This window comes from Ascidia mentula, chromosome 1 (assembly GCF_947561715.1).
Source record: "Ascidia mentula chromosome 1, kaAscMent1.1, whole genome shotgun sequence".
NCBI lineage: Eukaryota > Metazoa > Chordata > Ascidiacea > Phlebobranchia > Ascidiidae > Ascidia > Ascidia mentula.
The window spans coordinates 2,673,969-2,696,961 of record NC_138566.1 but is presented as its reverse complement, the minus strand read 5'-3'; the positions used below and the strand labels follow the sequence as shown (position 1 = coordinate 2,696,961).

The 22,993-nt window shown below is 38.0% G+C and overlaps 1 protein-coding gene across 3 annotated transcripts; it reads right to left on the bottom strand.

Moving 5' to 3' along the window:
• Nucleotides 1–5,725: 5,725 nt before the first annotated feature.
• On the bottom strand, nucleotides 5,726–16,148 carry LOC145909316 (uncharacterized). Of its 3 annotated transcripts, XM_082996713.1 has the most exons (20): nucleotides 15,684–16,148; nucleotides 15,409–15,578; nucleotides 14,500–15,341; nucleotides 14,315–14,395; nucleotides 13,823–13,933; nucleotides 13,188–13,247; nucleotides 12,973–13,047; nucleotides 12,425–12,532; nucleotides 12,187–12,267; nucleotides 11,925–11,996; nucleotides 11,349–11,540; nucleotides 10,612–10,719; nucleotides 10,048–10,143; nucleotides 9,343–9,468; nucleotides 8,968–9,050; nucleotides 7,936–8,116; nucleotides 7,398–7,541; nucleotides 6,798–6,956; nucleotides 6,442–6,589; nucleotides 5,726–6,174 (listed from the first exon to the last, which is right to left on the bottom strand). In XM_082996713.1, the coding sequence occupies exons 1-20, from the start codon at nucleotides 15,729–15,731 to the stop codon at nucleotides 6,060–6,062; spliced, it is 3,000 nt and encodes a 999-aa protein (XP_082852839.1). In that variant the 5' UTR covers nucleotides 15,732–16,148; the 3' UTR covers nucleotides 5,726–6,059. The 3 variants fall into 3 exon arrangements, with proteins under 3 accessions (XP_082852839.1, XP_082852846.1, XP_082852852.1); XM_082996720.1 differs by lacking the exons at nucleotides 11,925–11,996; nucleotides 12,187–12,267; nucleotides 12,425–12,532; nucleotides 12,973–13,047; XM_082996726.1 differs by lacking the exons at nucleotides 11,925–11,996; nucleotides 12,187–12,267; nucleotides 12,425–12,532; nucleotides 12,973–13,047; nucleotides 13,188–13,247 and having other exon boundaries at nucleotides 5,727–6,174; nucleotides 15,684–16,147.
• Between the last annotated feature and the right edge of the window lie 6,845 nt (nucleotides 16,149–22,993).

The window sequence follows — 22,993 nt, the reverse complement described above, 5'->3', positions numbered from 1 at the left end:
ATAAGGGTAAGATGTCCAAGGTTGTATTCTGAAGGGGTGTAGGAATTGAAATATGAAAAGTTAAGAGCTTGGGTGAGGTCGGCCCCGATGAGGTCCCAGTACAGCGAGTAAAACTCGCTGCTGAGACCGTCGGGCCGGGGGTTTTGCCGGAGGGAAAGAGGGAAAGATTTTTTCTAATTTCATGTTGTGTGATGGGGATTGATAAGGTTTCAGTGTGTTGGTCCGGAATTAATTTAAGGGGAATTTTAGCGAATATATTAGAGGGGTCAGGTATTGGAAGGTTTTGATTAGAATATAGAGTTTCGAAGAATTGCCGAGTGTGAGAAAGAAGTTCCTTGGGGGTAGAGAGAGGGAGGCCGTGGTCGTCTTGTAGTTCGAAGATGGGATTGTGAATTCGTGAGGGTAGTAATTCGGAGTAGAGTAATTTATCGGTAATGTTTTTTAAATGGGAGTCGGAGGAAAGAGATTTTAGAATAGAGTCACGGGATTTAGAAAGGTAGAGAGAATTTAGGGATTTTTTAATAGATTGAAAGGAGCGAAAGTTTTCAGAAGAGGGATTGTCGTTGAGAATTTGGCGGGCGGTGTCGAGTTGTTGATGTAGGGTGTAGGTTTCTTCTCGGGATTGTTGAGCCAAACGTTTCGAATGTGTTTTTATCAGGGATTGAAATTTAAATTTAAGTGTCAGCCAGAAATCCATGGGGTTAGAGTGTAAAGGAGCGAGAGTTTGCCAAAGAGGATAGAAGCGATGAAAGTCGAGACGGAAAAGAGGGTCGTTAAGAGTTTTTGTATTATTTTTCCATGTGCCACGGCCTCTGGGTGGAGAAGAGATAAGGTTAAGAAAGACCGAAACTGAGTCATGGTCCGAAAAGGGGCAAGGAGTAAAAAGATGATTGTTGGGAGATAATGAAGAGGAAAGGTAAATGCGGTCTATTCTAGACTGAGAGTTTGGGGCGCGGCGGGAAAATTGACGGAGATTTGGGTTTAAAAGCCGAAAGGAATCCTGTAAATGAAAAGTGGTAATTTTATGAGGTTATAGCTGGGTTGTCGATTGGGTAGTGATGGGTGTCTGTCTAAGGTAGGGTCGGTTACGCAATTAAAATCTCCAGTAAAAACAATTGGGTGGGTAGAAGAGATGTAGGGGTAGAGAGAGTCGAAGAATTTGTTATTGAATATGTAATTTTTTGTGCCGGAGGGTGCGTATATGTTAACTAAGTGAAAGGTGTGGGTCAGGGTTGATATATCGGCCGCAATAATGCGACCGTCAGAGTCAGAAGTTGAATTAAGAATTCGGAGGCTGGAGGAGTTTAGAAGAACTGCGACACCCCCGTAGGCAGAGCCTTTTAGAGGTGCCGAGTTTAAGAGGATGGGGCCGTGGGTCCATTCGGACTTCCACAGGGATTCGGTATGGGGGGTAGAGTGAGTTTCTTGGAGACAAAAAAGGTCAAATTTCAAAGAGGAAAGGTACCGAAATAGGGCTCTTCTCTTGGAGGCTTGACCGATGCCGTTGACGTTCAGTGTACATATGGACAGATAACTTGTCGGCGCCATCATATACATAAAAAACAAAACATTGTGTTAAAGCAAATACAAAAAGTAAACGACCAAAAAAAAAAAAAATTTGTTGCGTATCAATATGTGCGGTTTTTACAGTGTCGATGCATTAAAATCAGTGGGCAGCACGGTTCCGCATGAGCACCGTGCCACCTCTCCATGTTTAAGGTCGCGGAGAGATCCGCAGCTGCACGCAATTAATAGCCTGCGGCATGTTTTGTTGGTACAACGCGATGGGTTATAATAGTTTTTATCTGGTGCCCAGTTTCCGCAAGTACATTTGACATGGATGTCACCACAGAGGCATGTCATATTATTATACTTATTGTTTAGGGCGGAGCGGCAACATTTTGTACGCATTGTTTTCGGTGACGTACCGCTTTTATGGCGTTTTGTCACCTGGATAAAGCCTTCCTCATCGGTTGTCGACGATTCCTTTCGATGCTTCGGCGTTGACGTCGCTGACGGGTTGGCGAACAGCTGGGCCAACGCGGAGTGTTGGTCGTGTTCGGGTGACGCAGGTTTGGTTGTATTATCCAACGCGCCCTCGTGCGGCTTCTCGTTTGTGTTGGTGTTTTCACCTGGTGAGACGGTTTGTTGCACGCACGTTGATGTGACGTCAGACGTCAACATGGGTATCTCGTCAGCTGTTACTGCGCCCGCGTCAGCTGTTGTTGCTCCCGCGTCGGCTGTTGTTGTTCCCACGTCATCGTCAGCTGTTGTTGCGCCCGCGTCAGCTGATGTTGTTGCTCCCGCGTCAGCTGTTGTTGTTGCGTGGGCGTTATCGCACGCCTCTAGCACCGTGCGGGGATCGTTGCATTGCATCTCCTCGCTCGTTGCGGCAAACGACCCAGTGTCGGTTGCTTCTGGAGTCTTGCGGTGTTCGCCGCGCTGGTTCTTATCAGTAGTTGTGACAACCGACCCAGCGTCGGTTGCTTCTGACGTCTTGCGGAGTTCACCGCACTGCTCTTTATTGGCTGTTGTAGCCATCGACCCAGCGTCGGTGGCTTCTGACGTCTTCTCTATCTCTACGCTTTGCGCCTTATCGGCCTTGCTTCTCGCTGCTTCGCGTTTCGCAGCTGCACTCTAAAAAAACTTTATTCATTTTCGCGAACCTTTTGAAAGATAGGGAGTGATTCTGTACCTTTCGCTGTTACCATGTGTGAAGTGATCGTTGAGGCGCGGCAGACGTAACTCCCCAGAGACCTGCCGCCTTTGTTCACGATTTTCGCGCCAATATTTTATTTTGATTTATGCGCTCAACCTGTCAAACACGACGATCTGATTGGTCGTTGCCTGGCGGGCGGCAATATAATTGTAATTTTGCGTCATTCACATGGTCTTGGAAGGCGGTATCACTTGCGAGTAGACTAGATGGAGTTTAGCAAAGTTTGGTTGGTAAGTGCCAATGTAGTTAAATAGGCTACTGAATTTCTGGCAGTTTTGCTGTTGTGTAAACATCACTTGGTAATGTTAAAGTTAACAAAAATATGTTTTTGGCTGTTTAAGTTTCAGTTATAAGCTCGTTTTATAAAATACTTCATCACAATGGACAGTTTGACAGTTTCAAAAGTGTCATCACTTTCGATTGAAGAAATTATCAACTTGCTGAAATGTCGAGAATTGACTGACGAAAATATTGAAGATTTAATGCAAAGTAAGATGGTTTTACTATTAACTAAATCTAACTTGTTTGTTTTTCTTGTGGTATAGGCTAACAGAACTTATCCTAGTTGCACTATAAGGCTTACTTTAAAAAAAATTGTTGAAAACAGTCTAGGCAAATCTTAGCCAAAATGGATATTGAGAATTATACTTGTCCGTATGGGTGTGGATTTATTACAAGGCAAATCAAAAAATTTTCAAAACACCTTCGGCTTCTTCACCGTGAGAAACTGCAGTATATAGAGTGTATGCAAAACAATTGTCGTTCAACATTCAATCGACTTTACAATTATTTAGCCCATCTGCGAAAGTTTCATCCTTTGTCATCAAATGAAATAATGAGTACCGCACAGGAGTATGTACAAAGTGATTTTTTGGACAATTGTGACAGTCCTACATCCACATGTGATGATTTGAAAAAGTTGTTAGAAAACAATTTACTGCACTTTGTAGCTGCTTGCTTTTCGGAAACTTCTTTACGAAAGCTTGGGCAGTCAACCTTGACATGTCCCATTTCGTGACAAAAATCACAACGTTTTGGCTGCCCGGGGTAGTCAATCTCAATTTGATTGTTCGATAGGCGCAAGCGCTCTGGTATCGGATTCACTTTCAGTACCGACGCCTTCATGTACATAACACGTCGGCCTCCATAAACGTTATAGTCATCAAACATCTTCCACCCTCGATAGACAGGGGCGTACTTTTTAAAGTAATCCATTAGGGCTGGCATTTTAATTGTTGGTGGTACTTTGTTAAGGAAAACCCTTATTTCATCGTCGCAGCGAGCTGTAGCGAACACTGCTTTTTGGCTGTTTCGTAATGCGGCAGCCAAGTTGCGCGCCTTTTCCATTGTTGGTGTAAAGAATTTAACCCGTCCATTGGGGTAATTAAACAGCCCAGTTAGAGATAGTCGCACACTGACTTTCTCCTTCTTCAGAAGCGCATAAATTTCGGCGCGTTTGAGCCCGGGGTTAAAGCGAGCGCCAACTTCTAGGTTTTTGTCCGTCTTGAACGGATCTTCTGGCACAGATTGGGCCGGCACACTTGGCCCAGCTACAACACTGGCATAGCTCATTCTGGCACAAAATTGTGTGTTGAAAAAACAGACACACACTGGTCGCTGGCAGATCACCTCTCCTACCTAAGGCAGCAGCCCTGAAAAGGGCGGGCTAACTAACACAGCGACCGCAAGCCTCCTCAAGAATATCATCAACAAAAAGGCAAATTGAGACTGAAAGCGGTTCCAAATAAATGTAAAGACTTCCAAAACTCTCCTCACGCAATTTGATTATTATGAAAAATGGCTAGGCTTGTAAATCGATAGAGTAACTCAAGTGTGATGCTAACTGTTTTCAAATAGAAGTGTTGGAATAGCCCGGGTTGAAGTGTCCTTCCAGCATCCATGGGAAAGTAATCTCACTGCCAATGTCGTTACGTCACGATTTTATTGTCTCGTACTATTCGTAGTTCAGGTAAACAAAACGACTCGTATTTGTGAAGATTAAATGTAAAAATCATTCATTTAATTGAATAAGGCTGACCACAGATTGCTTTGTGCAATTTAATATATAATTATATCGATACGGTGAGCGATCGACAGCCTGCCAGTCTTTGGTTTTTAAATTGATTAGTTTTTATTTATTAATCACATTATTTAAACGAAGTTATTTTGAATTGTTTTGTTTTCAAGAAAACATGGGTGTCCGAGTGGGGAAAAGAAAATCTCAAAGAAAGTAATTTCAGCCCTTACTCAATTTTCTCTACAGACGAACATAATCATAATTTAGTTTTTCTCGTCGTGTCGGATTTCGCAAAACTAATAATTGACTGCATTGAACCGAATTGACGAGAACTGACCTACGTTGAACCGAAAGCGATTGAACGGATGAGAATACTGACCTTTGCCAACCGAAGCAATCTTGTAGACCTGGTTTGACCATGGACCTCCTTCTCCATTCGATAAACACTTGTTGGAACCCCCCATCTTCGGTATGTTGCTCTTGCAGAAGAGCTTGTGGCGCATTGGCCGCCATTCTTGCAAATATTAGTGAATTCATGTTACAAGTGAATTAAAGTACATCCGAAAACGGAAAAATGTGAAACAAAAACACAGATAACAATCGGAATGGCAGAGCTTGCAGAGGAATGCTACTGAAAATCTGCCAACACCTGTTTCTCACAAAAAAAGATTGTATTTTTCGCCTACACCTGTTTGGACAACAATATTTTGACGGGGATCACAGGAGTTATTTAATCCAGCGGGCAAGTGTTACTGCAAAAAAATCTTGATTTTGCATATATACGGATTTGTTAAGATGGACAACCAAAAAATGGGTTTAATGGTGAATTGTGGGGACCGCACTGTTCGTTTGTGCATCGAAGCGTGCATTGTTTTTTTCTTATGCCGTGGTATCCGTTTTATTAAACGTGTGTTTTGTGTTGCTCGCTCTTCCTATACCGCACAACTTGCTGAATAAAACATCAACCGCTTTAAAATAGCCCTTTGTAATAAAACACAATGCCTTTACATACAGAACAAAAATATATTCACAAACTTCTGTGTCGCTGTCCGGATTACAATTGGCGGCCAACGAAAATTAGATCGCGGTTCATTTTGTAGCAAGTTGTCATAACGGAATAATTACATTAATTTTGTTCAAAGGCAAGACAATTAATCAAATTTTCAACAGCAAATAATCCCACTCACTCAACATGTATTTCCGTGGTTGCATGTTTATACAAAAAGGTGAAAAAAGTTGCAACAACATATTGTGAAAAAAACCCACGACCGCATGACCTACATTACAACTCACATGTTAAATTTCAGAACAAACAAACACATCTCAAACAGCAACAACAGTCGCATCATAAACTGGTTTGTCAAGATCAAAAGCATGTGTCCAGACATCTGAGGTTGGATCGTAAACTTCAACTGATGTCAGGGGATCGACGTAACTCCTAAATAAAATCAAAATAAATGTGAGTATTTTTAAACAGCAGCAAATTCCTACTCACTTAACTGACAACAACACACATATCCTGTATATTTTTATTACTGATGACACAAAATTTACTTTTACTTAATATTAATAGCAAGGTCAGTCGGTTGCGTGCAAATCACACACTTACATATATTATCACATTCATTAAACACCTTCAATTATGAGTAACAAACCCTATAGTGACGTCACAATCACTAGTACAAAATTCAAACGTAAACCTCACCCCACTCCACCCACAACATAAACCCTCCCATCAATAACACAAGCAGAGTGAAGGCATCGAGGTTTTAGGAGAGGAGAAACATATTTCCATTTGTTGACTCTAGGTTCGTATTCTTCAACTGTTCGCAGGAAGTCACGACCACCACCTCCTGTCAGATTTAAAGTAAAACTTTGTCCAGGGATTTTCTTGGCTTCTGTTTCGTATTTAAGTGAAATATTTGTGCATGTAACTTTAATTACATCATGTGTGATATAAGTAAAGTTACCTCACATTAATAGATAGAATCCAGGAAATAAGAAACAGTTTAAAAAAAAAAACTACTAGTTTTAGTTAATATTTAGCTTCTGATAACTAACCAATTGCATAGATCTTCCCTTTAATTTCTTCACATGCTAAACCCCCTCTTCCTTCATTGAGAGAAGCGATTCTTGTGGAGGTTCCAACACGAACATCGCGGAATTCACATGATTGTAAGAATTGTTCGCCATCACTTCCGCCCACAGAAAACAAAACATCTGAAGAAATTTTTAAATCGGTTGTGTTAATATTTATTGTGACGTCATATTACGATTATGTGGTAATGTTACGTAACAATCATTGAGGTAAGCACTGCGTTTAACGTACAAACAAGGGACAGTTTTATATCAAGATGTGAATAAAAACTAAATAATATGATGGTTAATATTCACGAACTCAGTAAGCACGCAAATAATTATTTTAAACAAGGGTTTAATTTAATAAAAACAAGATTTTTGCTTATTTTACACGAAACTAAATTAAAACTCGTGCGCATGACGTCATCACCAAAAAAAAAAACAGATTTGCGACTCCATGGTAATAAGAGAGTGAGTAGGTAGGGAGTCTGAAGTTTAAAGCGAATTTTACATTGTTGCCTTGCATTGTCAAGAAAAGGGAAAGCCTTTAGAAGTTTTAGGAGTTTTAAAACATATTCTTACTGTCAATTGAACACATTCCATGTGCACATCTTGGTTGCAACATGTTGGCACCAATTATCCATCTGTCTTCTTCTATGTCATAAATCAAGTAGGATGAAAATGGTTTGTCATCTCCACCATGACCCCCGGAAATGTAAAGTTTCCCTGCAACATGGAATTGTCAATAAAATAGATTGGGTAACATTAAAACTTGGTTCTTATGCAACTTTTGCAATTGTCATTAACAAATATTTCTGTAGCATAACAAAGTATCACCCACATGATAAAATGCACGGATTTTATTCTGTTGAATAAATATAACTCTGACAGTTATGAACTGGCTTGTCTGCAAAAGATGGGGTGGCTGACCAAAAAAAAACTTTAGAAAGTCTGGATGACAACCTCTGCCAATCAAACCTAATTCTTCTAGTTCTGAGGGGTATGTAGTAGCCAATTAATATTGTACAACCTTATTATTAATGTGTTTTATTTACTGCTGTGTTCTGAAGGTATTTAAAATTTGATTTAAAAAATCTTTTGTACGATCATAGCAACTGACCTTCGACAACAGCAGATGCAGCAACCACTCGACCTTCACATAAATCAGCAAATTTCATCCAACGATCACTTCTCTCCAAATTCATCATCTCACAACTTTTTGTTGGACCTTTTCCACCCAGTACATAAACTGTGTTTTCAACTTTGGTTGAAGTTGAGCATGTTCTTACTGAGTTCAGTTTCTACAAAAAAAACTGTTAAACCTTGTATGCATTTCACACCTCATGCGTTCATCCACATCAATATTTTTATTGGGACTAAAATGTAATTTGACAGTGGTTTTATGCTGGGACCTGTTTATGACTGCAAGCAACTTGTATATGTTTGCATAATTGAGCTTGTTGCTGTTTGTTATGCAACAATCTTTTTGGTTCCCGAGTGCAGAACTTGAAGGTGCCATGACACCATTTTTACAGATTTATTGACCTGTTACACTATACTTGTTGTGTGGTATTGTATTCAATAATTGTTTCTGATTAGGTGAATTTGTTTTTAATTCAAAAATGGCAATAAAAAAATAAGCAATAACATGAAAACAGTGTAGAGCTTTTGTTTATAATCAGTAAGTGATGAAAGGTTGAAAATTTGAGCTGTCATATATATATCGAAAGCATCGATAATAATATACTTTGTGCACTTTTCATCAAACGATACCTAGTGTGACATTTGCGCCTAGCCAGGGGCGGTAACAAATTATGACGTTATCCCGGAAAAATGAAAACTAGCCGCCTATGGAGTGTGACATAGTGTGAGTTTGGAACAGGATCACTAACTGGTTCACAGTCGGAGGTTGAACACCTGGGCTACACCACGAAAACAGACTAGGACTGCACAGCCCAATGTTATGGTTATAGTGCAGAGTACGATGATGTCTCATGCTTCTATTTGTTGTTTTTCTATTTGTGATTTGCCATACTTGTATTCGATGTTTTATACATTACAAAAATTGCAGAGTTTGACTATTTGTTGACTATGCCCTAGGAAACTGACGGTAACAACCAATTCACATGGCAAAATCTCGAATGCAACTAACCGGTAAATGTTGATGTTGTTTTGTGGTAACATTCCATTTCACACAATCTCTTTCTGAAATCTCACCACCAATAACAAGAAATTCTGATGAATCAATAACAAGTTTAAATAATATGAATTTCAATTTTAGTAAAAAAGACTGCCTTAGTTGAGGCCCCATAAGAGTAATAATTCCTCAAACTTACTTTAAAAGAAATACTGATTGACCACAGAAAAAATGCTGACCACAGAAGCTTTAAATACAAATACTAATAACCTTCAAAAACAAAAAAATAACAGGCAGATCATATGCTAAGAAGCTAGCCTGGAAGTTACAGAATTTTGATACATTTACCTTTTCACCGAAACAGAAAGCAAGATATTTTTGATATGTTACCCCTGTTTCTTCTGCTTGGTTCTTGATGTGATGAGCGGGACAGGGAATAGTTTCTTGAATTATTTCTTTCACTTGTTGAGCTTTGAGATCTTGCTTCACTTGGAGATTCAGAGTTACTTCTTTCACCTGTCAATACATTATCACATACATATCCACATGTGAGGAAACACATTTCTTTCTCAACAAAAGTACATATAATAAGCACAAAATCTGTGTTATTTTTAATTATGTTCATGTTGAGGTGGATACCACCATTTAATTGTAGCGGGTGCTTGATAGTGTTTATTTGTTAGCTATCAAGCACCCGCTACAATGTGGTTATAAGTAAATCAACCATCACTGTATATCAACAAGTGTTGAAACATAATAGATAACAAACATAATTAATTATTAAATTCATCCAATAACCTCGATGCAATACAGAAATACAAAACATGGAGAAGTAGAACTTCACACTTCTGTGTTAACAAATTTTAGGAATGTTTACAAATGTAAGTAGTTTAGTAAGCTACAAACCATTTTAAAAGTTATTGCCAACTGGTAGTTTTGCATTTGTGACATCACTTGAACCTTATACAAACATGAAACTAACTTTATATTTGCTTAACATAAACAAAAGAAGATTTTTAAATTTGACATTCTGGGTACCAGTTTCTGTTCCATTTTTTTACAAATAAATACTTTGTTATCAATGTTGTATTTTACCTGGTTGTTGATGAGATGAGTGGGGTGTGGAATGATCTACTCTCAGGTTTCTGCCACTAGGTGGTGATAGAGGGTTGGTAACAGGTCTCAGTTTCTCTGGTGTAAAAAAGAAATTCATAGGTACATAATTTACAGAAATTTCAGTTCGTAAAAGCTGTTTGAAACTTTTGTGGTCTTTGCAAGCAAGCTAACATGTAAACAAATTAGCTCGATATAGCTTGTAATCAGATATTTAAAACAATTCATGTCAAACACTCAGTCTGTGATCATTTTATGCTTGCTGTATTGATTTAGACAGCTGATGACATGCAATATTGGAGTCATTTCTGTACACGATAGCTTGTAGCAAAGATCAAGACTAAATCACTATAATTAGGTGAATATAGGTCCAATCATGCTTTCTGTAGTGTATTTAGGAAATGTACTTCAGACAATCATTTCATAAAACTTTGCAAAGTAACTGCAAAAAAGGATATGGGGCTTTCTTAAACAAACACCAAGCTAACATTTTGTGGTAAATTACTTTACATGTTGGTATTGATTCTATCACGCTGCACAAATTACCCTTTTTACTTCTCCTTCCTAATGGGACAGGCAAGTCATGATGTGTTGGATGATTTCTTCCACTGGGTGGGACTTCAGGTGTAGCATGACTTGTAGATCTTCTATTTGCTGCATTTAAATTTTTTGAATAGACATTTAATCCTGATTTCTAAATGACATTTTTAAACCTTCTAATTTAATGTTGAAACCTTCTAGTAAATGATAAAAGCATTCAAAGGTTATGAATTACAGCTGAATAAACAATTTATCTCAACTTGGGGTTGGCGGATGCAATTAAGTCTGTGAAGGTTTTTAGTAAGAACCTCTATTCGTTATTTGGCGCGTATTTTGCTTCAACCATTTTAACACAGATTATGGCAAAAAGCAACACTATTTTATTTGTCTTCAGTTATAAGACTGCATGATTAAACAAAAGGGTTTAATAAGCAGTGTTGATGTGGAGGTGGACCAAAATATTGAATAAGGAGACTCCCTTGCCATGTATAATTATGCCATGTTAATCATAATTAAAACTACTATGCATTCAACTCCAACCAGGAAATGGTATCTGACAGGCATTGACAACAATGGTTTCAACCTTCCATCACAATCTTATTATGAGGCATTAAATAAATTGAATCTGTGAAAATATTCTTAGTTTGATTTTGCATTTTCTTTGAGTAGGTATGTAGTTGTGCTGAGACTGAAATAGGCTGAGGGGTACAAGAAAAAACACAAGTCTGTACCCAATCACTTGCCTTGTACTTGTGGTGATTGTTGTTCTCTTTCACTTTGATGAATGTTGTCCTGTGGTGGTAGATTACCTTCAAGTCCAACACCTATTGCAGTTCTTCCAGATGATGGGTTGGGCAAGTCATGATCCACTGGAAGGTTTTCTTCACTGGGTTGGTTTTGGGGTGTAGCATGACTTGCAGGTCTTCTGTTTGCACCTGGAGACAAATATATCCAGTTAAATGCATTGTATTAAAGCATTATTAATTTAAACATACAAATATTATTATATGATAAGCAATGTGGAGCCAATAATATAAATTGCGTATAAGCTGCAGACAGATGGCCACTGTTTCAACCTAAAAGGTCTCTCATGCTTGGCCGTTTGGTCAGCAAAGTCGTCTTATAGTCACACCAGCTGCACTGATGAGACCTTTTAGGTCGAAACACTGGCCATCTGTCTGCAGCTTATACACAAATATTATTATGTTTCAGTTCATAGTAATATGTTTGTTATATTCTAATTCATTACACCATAAGGTGCAGTTAGGACTTAAGTTTTAGGATAAGTTGGTGGAATATGTCATGTTGGGTTACAAAACCTCTATTTTGGGATGGTCTGGGTTTTATCTGGTGTATTTGCATCTGGGCAACTTCAGCAACTGCTAATTCCTCTGAAAACAGAAAACAATATAGTTTGCATCAAAGTTGTTTGGGAATAAGCAATTCAAAAAAATTCTCTATCCCAAGTGTTTTGTTGTCTGCATTGGTAATATAGGCTTTACTTTCCACCTTAGTCAGGGTGGAAATATGTTAAAATATTCTGTTTAGTTTAGAAACACAAATCTGTACCCAAACACTTGCCTTGTACTTGTAGTGATTGCTGTTCTCTTTCACTTAACTGTATGTTGCCCTCAAGTGGTGGATTACCTTCAAGTCCAACACCTAAATGTATACACTACTGTTTCATAAAGGTATTTTCAATCATTTCAAAGCTTCAAGTCCAACACCTGAAATTAACGAACTTTTTCATAATGTGCATATTCAATCACAAAACTTGTGTTCAATAAAAACAATAAGGTTTTTTACTAAAAAAAATTACCCATTTCTTTTCTTCCTGGTGTTGGGTTGGACAAGTCATCCACTGGAAGGTTTCTTTCACTGGATGGGTTTTGACGTGTGGCATGTCTTGTAGGATGCCCACTTGTATCTTAAAATATGCTAGTTCATTAAAATACAATAAAATATTGACGCAACAAGTAAGGTTATTATTTGTATGATCAGAAGCATAGTTATTTAGTCTGGGTAGTTGTTACCATGCATTTATGTCATTTTTTTATGCATCAGTTTCCTGTTGAGGGTAGGTCAAACTTGGTGAAAATAACCACTGCTTTGGTAATATTTTGGGAATGGGCAATTCAGTGAAACTTGCAGTTCTAACACTAGAATGTTGTACAATTTACATCAAATGTGTTTAGGATCTACTTTTGGGGGAAATACAACAGAATTTCCATCTGTCCTATTTGGATTATTGATTTATATTTAATTGGCATTATTGATTTATATTTAATTTAGTAATTTGAAACAATCTGGCAATTATCTCCAACAAAAGAAGCAATCCATTACAATATTACAAAACAAAATTCTTGCCTTGTACTTGTGGTAATTGTTGTGCTCGTTCAACTGGCTGAATGTTGCCCTCAAGTGGTTGAATCATTTCAGTTTCTACATATACAAATAAAAACAACTCGTATAAAAATTAGCTGAGCACACAAACAACAGCATTTGATTGTTTATAAACCCAACATGTTTAATATTTAAAACTTAATCAATATCAAGTAACAAAATATTTTGAAGGTTCTTACCAACTGGAAGTTTTGGGTTTGTGACATCACTTGAACCTGTTGCATTCCACACACTTTTTCCTGTATAACAAACATCACACTAACCTTATATTTCTGTCATCAGAAAACCAACCACTATTTTTATTGCATGAAATTTTATTTATATTTGCTTTCATATTAATATTACCATGCATTTTGTTTCATTTAACACTTGCCTTGTGCTTGTGGTTATTGGTGTTCTCTTTTAATTTGCTAATTATTGCCCTCAAGTGGTAGATTAACTTCAAATGCAATAACTGCAAACTAAATTATTTGGCTACTATATACAAGCAAAGTGGAGCCAATAATATGAATTGTGTATAAGCTGCAGACAGATGGCCACTGTTTCGAACTACAAGGTCTCATTAGTGCAGCTGCTCTGAATCTTAGTGAATATACAATCACCATTATCTGTTGGGCATCAAATAGGTCTATCCTTTTGGAGAAAACTGTTTGGTCTGCAAAGTCATCTAGAAGAGTCACACCAAGCTGCACTGATGAGACCTTTTAGGTCGAAACATTAGCTATCTGAGCTATCTGTCTGCAGCTCACAAAAATTATTTGGTTACTGTTTTGCAATCAATTTTGCCACGGTGATTGCAAATTGCTGTTACTACCTCTTCCACTCCTTCCTGTTGATGGATTGGGCAAGTCATCATCAATTGGAAGATTTCTTTCACTTGGTGGGTTTTGGGGAGTAGCGTGACTTGCAGATTGTCCACTTGTATCTTGAGAAATAATAAAACAGTAAATCAAATGTATGGAAAAATGAATTATGTTTAATTTACATCAATGTTTTTCGGGAAAGTGTTTTTGTCAGAAATTTCACAAAACTCGCAATCCAAGGTTTCCGTTTGCTGGCATGGTTGCACTAGATTTAATTCAACACTTTGGAACAACGACAAAAAAGGCCAAACATAAGGGCGGGAACATTTTTAGTTTTGTGTCAAACCTAATACTTTGCCATATACTGATCATTTCTGTTATGGTTTTCAAGACAATGAAAATCAGTTGCTAATTCCAACAAGCATATGAAGAAGGAAAAGAAGCTAACTATTGCAGAAACTCTTGGGTCAGATACCACTGACAGAACAAATAATAATAATTGCCTTGTCTTTGTAAAGGTTGTTGTGTCCGATCTCTTGGTTGAATGTTTTCCCCAAATAGTGGATCAATTACTGGACCAACATCTGCAAAAATATCATTTTACAGAAAAATTGCAAATTTATATAACAAAAAAGTTGCACCAATCCACAAAAAATGTCTTAAAAAAATCAAATCATGCAAATCATACCATGAAACTTCCCTGTGTGTGTAGAAAACTGGCTGAGTGGAACAGTTGGATTGTGGGTTGCTGTTGGATCCTCGATATGCATGTTCCTTGCAGCATTTAATACTTGCTGCAGAATTACTGTGGGATCTTGTTTGGAAAGAAGTTGTTGGAATTCATCACGAATGTCAACCATGTCTGGTCGTTGATTTGGATCTTGATCCCAACATCTGATCATCGCTCTTTCCATCACATCAACTATTTCTCTGTTGTTTGCATTGCTTTGCTCTCTTAGGCTTTGTATTGCTTCACAGTCAGGTCGTAGACCCTGCCTAATTTTGTTCCAGAATCCTTGTTCTGACTGGTATGGTTGTTCACGACTTAGCATCTCAAAATACATAATACCACAGCTGTAGGCATCCTGTTCTTTTTTAGGTCTTGCGTCTTGAAGAAGTCTTTCTGGTGCTGCATAGTAAAGTGTCAATCCCTGTGATTTTGATTGACCTGGAAGTTGAGTTGTTGATCCTGACGTCAGTTGGACCAACCGGGCACATCCAAAGTCACCAATTACGCAATGCAAGTCAGGTGTGATGAAAACATTTTCTGGCTTTAAATCTAAGTGAACCAATCGTTTGTTGATTCCACAGTTGTGAATGTAGGCAACACCTGATGTTATTTCGGTTGCCATGCGAAGAATCAAACCAGGACCCAGTTCAGTATCTTCATCCAGAATTAGAATTCTTAAACTTCCACCTCCATAGAATTGCATTACAATCCCAATTGCTCCTGGCCACTTGGTGTATCCATGAACAGTTGATATGTTGTCATGGCGAGATTGCAGTAAGTTTTGGTATTCACGCCTAAATCTACAAAAAGTATACATAATATGTTGATCTAACTGCTACAAATATTCGTCAATAACCCCAATCTTACGTTTTTTCAAACAGGTGTTGTTCACGTTCTCCACCAGTGACTTTCAAGCACTTGACAGCTAGAAATCCAACTTTTTCATGTTTTCCAAGGAAAACTCGACCGTAGCTACCTTGACCGATTACACCCCGCTGGATGTCACAAAAGATATTTTCAGCTTTGAACTCTCTCAGCTAAAAAAAAACGACTTTTAAAGATAAATAATACAAAATATTTTCAGCCAAAAATACAACAGTTCATTATACAACATTCAATGCATACAGCTGTGTTATACTTACAATATCTAGTCCTTGTGGGTCAACAACAGATGAAGCAAACGCCATCATTCAATTTTTCACCGGCAACACAAACTAAAATTGCTTTTATTCTTCACTTTCCAAAACTGTGCGAGTTAAATGCTGAGCGAGCCCTGAGTGAAGCAAAACTAAATGAGGAAGTTTGGGCTAATCTAGTTACAAGACCATTGATTGTTTGCAGACTGTCACGAGTCGGTCTCAAACTGCTACAGTTTTATTTGATGGTTAATCATCATTTACTTGGAACTGTAACCGTACACTGGCAAAACCTTCCAAACTATTGTCAACACAAAATACGTGCAGGATTCAGAAACATAGAAGTGAAAAAAGACAAAATTCTGTTTTTTTTAATTGGCAAAACACGACCCAAGAAATTCTTTCAAAAGAAAAATCAGTCCTACATATTTCTAATGTTTACATTTCACTAATTTTGAAGTATTTCTGTATGGAAAATAGTTTCTAAATCCGAAAGTACAATTTTAACAAACACACATTTTTCATGTCAAATTATGTTTATAATAAGTAAGCAAAATCTGTGTTCATGCTTGTGCAAAACCTATTGCAGTGCCACAGGCAACAGCTGCATTTATGAGACATGGTCGAAACAGTGTGTACACCCTGTCTGCAGCTCTCATTAAAATAGTTTTTCCTCTCAATACTTGGCAAAAAGATGCAAAACATCCAAAAGAAAAACATAGATAACAACCGGCACGGCAGAGCTTGCAGAGGATATGGGGGTTATGGTTAATATTCTTCAAATTTGAGAGGGCGCGTGTTTTTTCTCGCGAAAATGTTTAATATTTTTAGATAGTACAGACACCAAAGAATATCTACCCTTAAGGATTTCAGCGGGAATCGATGTTTACTTATGGTTATGACATAGCAAACATATCATATTCATATTCGAATATTAATGCAAATTTTTTTTTGATTTTTCTTTCGTTGGAAAGTTCAGCCTGTGATCTATTTTTGTGTGAAAAAGGTAAGTCGCTGGCTTTTAAGATGGCAGAGTTACACGCGGCCAAAATTTTGTTAACTGGGAAATTTTGTTGTTACCTTTGTCGGTTTTATGCTATGTTTACTAAGTGGAAACACAAAACCTAACTATAACTCCAAAAAACTCCTACACTGTGCAATTACCACCCTCATTCTGGCAGAATTCTGGCTGGCAGAATAATGTTGCAAATTTGCCACATTTTGCAAGGTACAACAAGTTTCTTTTGGATTAGAATCAAATTACAGAGATGAGCAAGCAGTTCAAACCTCAAAAAACATTTAAACAAATTTTTTCGCAGCTGTATCAATCAAAAAAATCGCGAATCAAAAAAAATCGCCTGGTTTTGAGATTCAGCATAATGGCGGCATGCAAAAAACTTCCCTAATACAAAGAATTCTGCTCGGCGTTCTTCCAATAGGTGCCAATATTGACCAATATCACGAGAACGGAAATTTAATGCTCTACCACATGCAATTAACAAATTTGAAATTAAGGTGCCGGATGACCTTCAAATCGTCCATTGAAGACGACCCACTTTTAGCGAATCAACAGCATAATGGCGTAATGTCGGCATGCGAAAAACTTCCCTATTAAAACAATTCTGCTCGGCGTTCTTGCAATAGGTGCCAATAAAAGATTCAATTTTGTGATTCATCCCCTTGAACATTTTGATGGTTTTTCAACTAAACTTTTCACAGCACCCTGCAGCAAACGTCTGACTGACTGAGAAGAGCAAAAATTTGCAATGAAACTGCACCAAACACGCTGAAAATCGCCCGGGCTACACCACGTGACTTCTTGCTCATTTAACCAGAAAATTAACCCCCAATGCATCACCGGTTGCCTTGTGACGAAACTGAGACTCTCTATCACTTTGTTAATTGCATGTGGTAGAGCATTAAATTTCCGTTCTCGTGATATTGGTCAATATTGGCACCTATTGCAAGAACGCCGAGCAGAGTTCTTTGTATTAGGGAAGTTTTTTGCATGCCGCCATTAAGCTGGATCGCAAAACCAGGCGATTTTTTTAATTCGCGATTTTTTTGATTGATACAGCTGCGAAAAAATTTGTTTAAATGTTTTTTGAGGTTTGAACTGCTTGCTCATCTCTGTAATTTGATTCTAATCCAAAAGAAACCAATTTTTGAGTAAATGCCTGTTGTATCTTGCAAAATGTGGCAAATTTGCAAAATTATTCTGCCAGAATTCTGCCAGAATGAGGGTGGTTAACGTCGCTGTAGTGGAAATCTGCACAGAGGAACGACGTCACGGTCAGGTGGTCGTCAGTAAAACCGACACTTACAAATACGATATGGTCGGTTGAAAAACTGCTTACTGTGTTACCTCATCCACTGAGGCATAACTCGGCAAACCCACATCAACCAGGGACGACATACAAATACTTTCAATCTGTGATTGCCAACATTCAAAAAATATATTTCAAGTAGTAATGCGTAGAATCGACTCAACCAACGATATGATGGTTCCAAACCTCTGGTGTAATATCATCAGGCTGACGTGTACGTAACGCTCAGCATCGCATGAAGTAAATTGCCAGAGTTCGAACGACCCACGAAGCAACATTCATCGCGGTATTGATTCAGATGCTCATTATTACGTCACAATGGAAGCAGAGCAATTCTCGACAAAGACAACTTCTATCACGTCAAAGTAGTTATAATAGTACAGTTCATGTTGTTGATCCAAATATTTGTCTATATCATGTCGCGTTTATAAAGTATGGTGTGGACTCAAACAATGCAGAAACGAGAAATTTACAAAATGAAGAGGAACCAGGCAAGAAAGGCTTACTTACGTCAGTCGCTTAGATAGACACGCGTGACTGGCCGCTAGCCATGTTGAACGTTGAGCGATGTGGTCACAACCAATATATATATGATGTCTTACCAGCACAACCTGGCGTCATTTCGTAACAAATTCATAGTGTTATACAAACGGCTTCGCATATATTACAGAATGGGATTGTACTGACTACACTGATTGCGACAAAACCAACAACTTTAAGCGTATCGTCTTAAAACGCTGTAGCAAGGCGTTGGTTGATGATTGTACAAATATTTAGCATACGGCAATAATTTAGCCATTGGTGAGTGGAATCAGGTACCGTTCTAAGCAAAATTAATCGTTAAATCTGTTTCTGTGATAAACAAATCAATATCAACAAAAGTAAGTGCTTATATGAGTGGACCGAAGTCCTTAATAATGAGACAGGCGGTTAAGCGAATATCGGTTAGCGAGAAAACCGTTCGACATTCCAAAAGTTAACAATTGCATCATAGGTAGCACCTCTTAAACTGAACGAAGTGTGTTCACTCAAAACCAGCTCTTATTTTGGATTCAAACGTTTAAGAATCAACATTACGTTTGTTAACATAAGAATCCTAAGTCAACACTCTGCTAGAAGTTAGGTTAAATTCAAAAGAAAGTAATTTTAATCTAAACACTCTGGATCCAAAGGAAGTCAGAGTTACTATAAGGTATATATATGGGTATTTCGGTTGGTGTTAGTCAAAAACCGTGTATTTCATCTCAATAGCACCACCTACCGACTTACGTCAAAGGCTGCAGAAACAAGGGTTGTGTGGTTCGGAATTGCATTGTAAGCACATCAGTGGTTGCAAGTAAGACACAGTGGTAATTACACTAAAATGGCCATAAACTACAATTTTACTTTAATGTTAATAGGACAACATTTGATTAAGTGATTCCAATCAAAGTATATCAGGAGCACTAAACGAGAAATCTTCCACGACAACGAATTGTTTACATCTGTTAATTAGCGGATTTAAATTTCCGTTTCAAAAATAAATAGGTGAAGTTTCCATATCGGGAATTTACCTATTTGTTTTCACACGGTTTGAAGCAATAATATTTTACGCATCATTGAATATATTCCGAAAAACTATTTTAGCTGCAGGGAGTTGGTTTTTTGGAATAAACAATAACAAATTTTTTCATATATAGTAAAGTTAAATGTGTGGAATTTTTAAACACACTCTGTAGTTTAGTTGCTGGTTAGTTGGCAAGCAGACTTTGGTTAATTCTTACACATTGCATTTCTCATGTTAATCATGATTTGCTGCACAGTACCATCAGATGTTATTGATCACCACAAAGCTGTGCCCGAAGTTGTGGAACACGTCAGCAAGTCTATCAATTGGATACTGTACAACTCAAACACATACCAGACTGTACTTGCTGTCCAGACGTAAATAAATCATTTTTGTTAAACTTGAATCGTTTTTCGTTTGTGTGGAAATCCACAAACGTTTGCTCGTTGTTTTAGTTGTCGATAATTTAAATCACAAAACTACTGTACGGTGCAGATGCGTATGTTTGTCAACAAACATTAGTCGCTAGACGGCGCTATGTATTTATTACTCGGTCGGCGCTGTTGGATTGGTTTTATCGGCGTTATAAAACGTTCTCCAGATTTCTGTGTTTCTGCAGGTCACGAATTCGTAATTGAGACCAAAAAGCTAAAATCCCCAACAAGATTGATGCAAATATCCTCATACTGTCGCGTCAAACTCCAGACTGGTTACTCGGGCGGCGCTGTTGGATTGGTTTTATCGGCGCCATGAAACGTTTACGGTGCTACAAAATCTTGTTACTTCTCTAAACAATGTAAGTTACCATGTCCCTCTGTAATTAGTGGCACGTACCCATGAAATCCCTGTTGTCTTTATTCGAATAAACATCACGGCCTGGTGATAACTATAGGGGTTGTAAACGATAACTGTGTGCCGGGAAACTTCAACCTTCATACACTCTAAGGCGCAAATAGACTCGAAATTGTTAAAATAAGCCGTCACAGGGGGTACACCAACCTTCTGTCATTGAACATATCTCCTATACGCGTTCCTTGGGATGCGAGATCAGAGAATGCAGCGTAACAGACAGATGGAAACGAGGTCTATGAACCTTGATATGAACTTTGATATGAAACCGTAGGAAGAAATTGGATTTTGTTTAAATAATGCAAGATGATGACCTATTTAGTGGATATGTGAAGATGTCAAACAAATGATATTGACATGTATCGCGAAAGGTCAATATTTGGCGTTGTTTGGGGCAAAACATAAATACAAGCAAAACTGGGGATGCATCGGACTCCGCTGGAGTTGAGAACTTTTCCTATTGACAATTAGTTGTCATTATTTGGCATAGATGCTGATGGCAGAAGTAATTCGAAGACGTTGGTGCTGGTACAAGTCGTTTAATCACAAACCTCAAATACTTATTTGTGGACTAATTAGTATTTGAGTCTTCATCAACAAAAGCCTGGCAGTTACGTAACGTTGAAAACTTAATGCCATCATCGTTTGCTGCACCGCAACAGCAATGGGAAACTATGTTTTCAAAAACATGAAGGTGGGAAAGCATTCATTTCTCGTCGTAAAGCATTGGCGTATTCAGGGAGTCCAGGGGATCCACCCTTTTGTGAAATATATTTTTCTGTTTAGATTGCTAAATAAACGCAATCATTATTAATTTTTGTCAAAATCCATGTAAAAAGCAACACTTTCTTTAACGTTGAGCAAAATAAGGCCTTTTTAAACTGACCATTGTTCCCAAACATTGGGCATTGTTGAGAAACAAGTGCCATTTTCCTTGAATCTGACCATAGCAGATCACTGCATGCAAATTTTATGGTTAAGTATAAGACAACTTACATACATTGTCCCAGTAACTAAACACCTTAAATTATGAGTGACATGGTTTCCTGCAAACAGTTGAAGAACACGAACCAAGAGTCAACAAACAGAAATATGTTTCTCCTCTCCTAAAACCTCGTTGGCTCAACTCTGCTGATGTTTAACTAAACACGCATTAAATTGGGTTGTATTTAGGAGTTACGGCAATCCACTGACAGCAGTTGAAGTTTACGATCCAACCTCAGATGTCTGGACACATGCTTTTGATCTTAACAAACCAGTTAATAGCGCAACTGTTGTTTGCTGTTTAAAATGTGTTTGTTTATTCTGCAGTTGACAAACCAGTGTCAAAGATTTTAACATGCGGATTTGTGATATAAGTGGTTGTGGAGGGGTTTTCTGACCGGAGTGGTTTGCGCGTTACGAACCATTGCAGAAATTCCCGCTTGTTGCAAGGAGTGCTTTTACATTTGTGGAGAAATATGCAGAAAATTGGAGCAGAAAAGAATTTCACAAAATTCATCTTTCCTCACCAAAAATATGAGATTCGGTCGGCGACGTCATCACATGTTATTCCATAGACCCCGTTACCCTGACAACGTGAATATGGAGTTTATCTAATTGAAGTCAGTCGCAGGAAAATACTGTCGACAATGTCGGCCTGAAGCAAACGAGTTATAGGTCATACCCGAACCCGACATATTAAATCTTTCCATCATAGTTTCGCACGTGCAATACTGTACTGGGATTGCTTTAGGTTGCCCAGCGACGCCTTCGAACGCCAACCGGAAAGACCTTTTACTAGAAAAGAACAATTCACTCTTAAACTGACAATTGCGTCGTTTTGTCGACACTCAAACGAAGTGGTTAACGGACAATGGTCGTTAAATCGCTTGCCGATAATAGATTTCCGATCAAGAATCGTTAAATGTAAGGAAAAAGTTCGTCGCTAGGTCATTGGACGATTCGCGAACGGTTGCTAGGAAAATATTTCTTCTGTAAACGATTGTTTACCTGAAAATATTTTGGTGGTAAAATTAATTTTCTTAACCCATGTTTGTAACTTTCTTTGTCACGTGATTGCTCTGCACTTTCCAAAATCAAATCTACCATAGAAATGTTACCTAACTTCCCTCTGTTAAAACCCTCAAACTATATTTGTGTACCATGTATTGATGGTGTTTGACGTGACAAACTTTCACATGAAACTAAATCGCACAACAATCCCCATTCCCAATGCTGTGTATGTTGGCTAAATAAACAAATGAAAAGTGTTAAAAAATGGATATATACGAGGATAAACGAGCTAATTAGATTAATATCTTGTATTTGATTCGAGATGACTTTCAGATTCACCATTGTCGTCACTTTTATGGAATGAAGTTTCTAAAAGTGGAAAATGTAAGTTTTCTTAAATTGGAAAGTTTGGCTACGTAAGACTAAACAAAAATTCATTCAAGCTTTTTCAGGATTTTTGTTATTTATTCCACTTCTGCGATATAACTTAATACACAACCACGAGGTTTACAGACTTCGCAGCCCAGGCATTACAGCCTAGCTGGCTTACTGCGTTAATTCACGCAAGCCACAATGGCGTGTACTCAAAATTAGTAGTT

Bases quoted from the DNA above. Each gene is read 5' to 3' on its own strand.
- LOC145909316 (XM_082996713.1), bottom strand. From the start codon at position 15,731: ATGATGGCGTTTGCTTCATCTGTTGTTGACCCACAAGGACTAGATATT. The intron at 12,533-12,972 runs GCAAGAATTTTG...GCATATTTTAAG, and splicing joins ACAATTACCACAAGTACAAG to ATACAAGTGGGCATCCTACA. The intron at 10,144-10,611 runs GTAATTTGTGCA...TTTTTACACCAG, and splicing joins AGGAAGGAGAAGTAAAAAGG to AGAAACTGAGACCTGTTACC.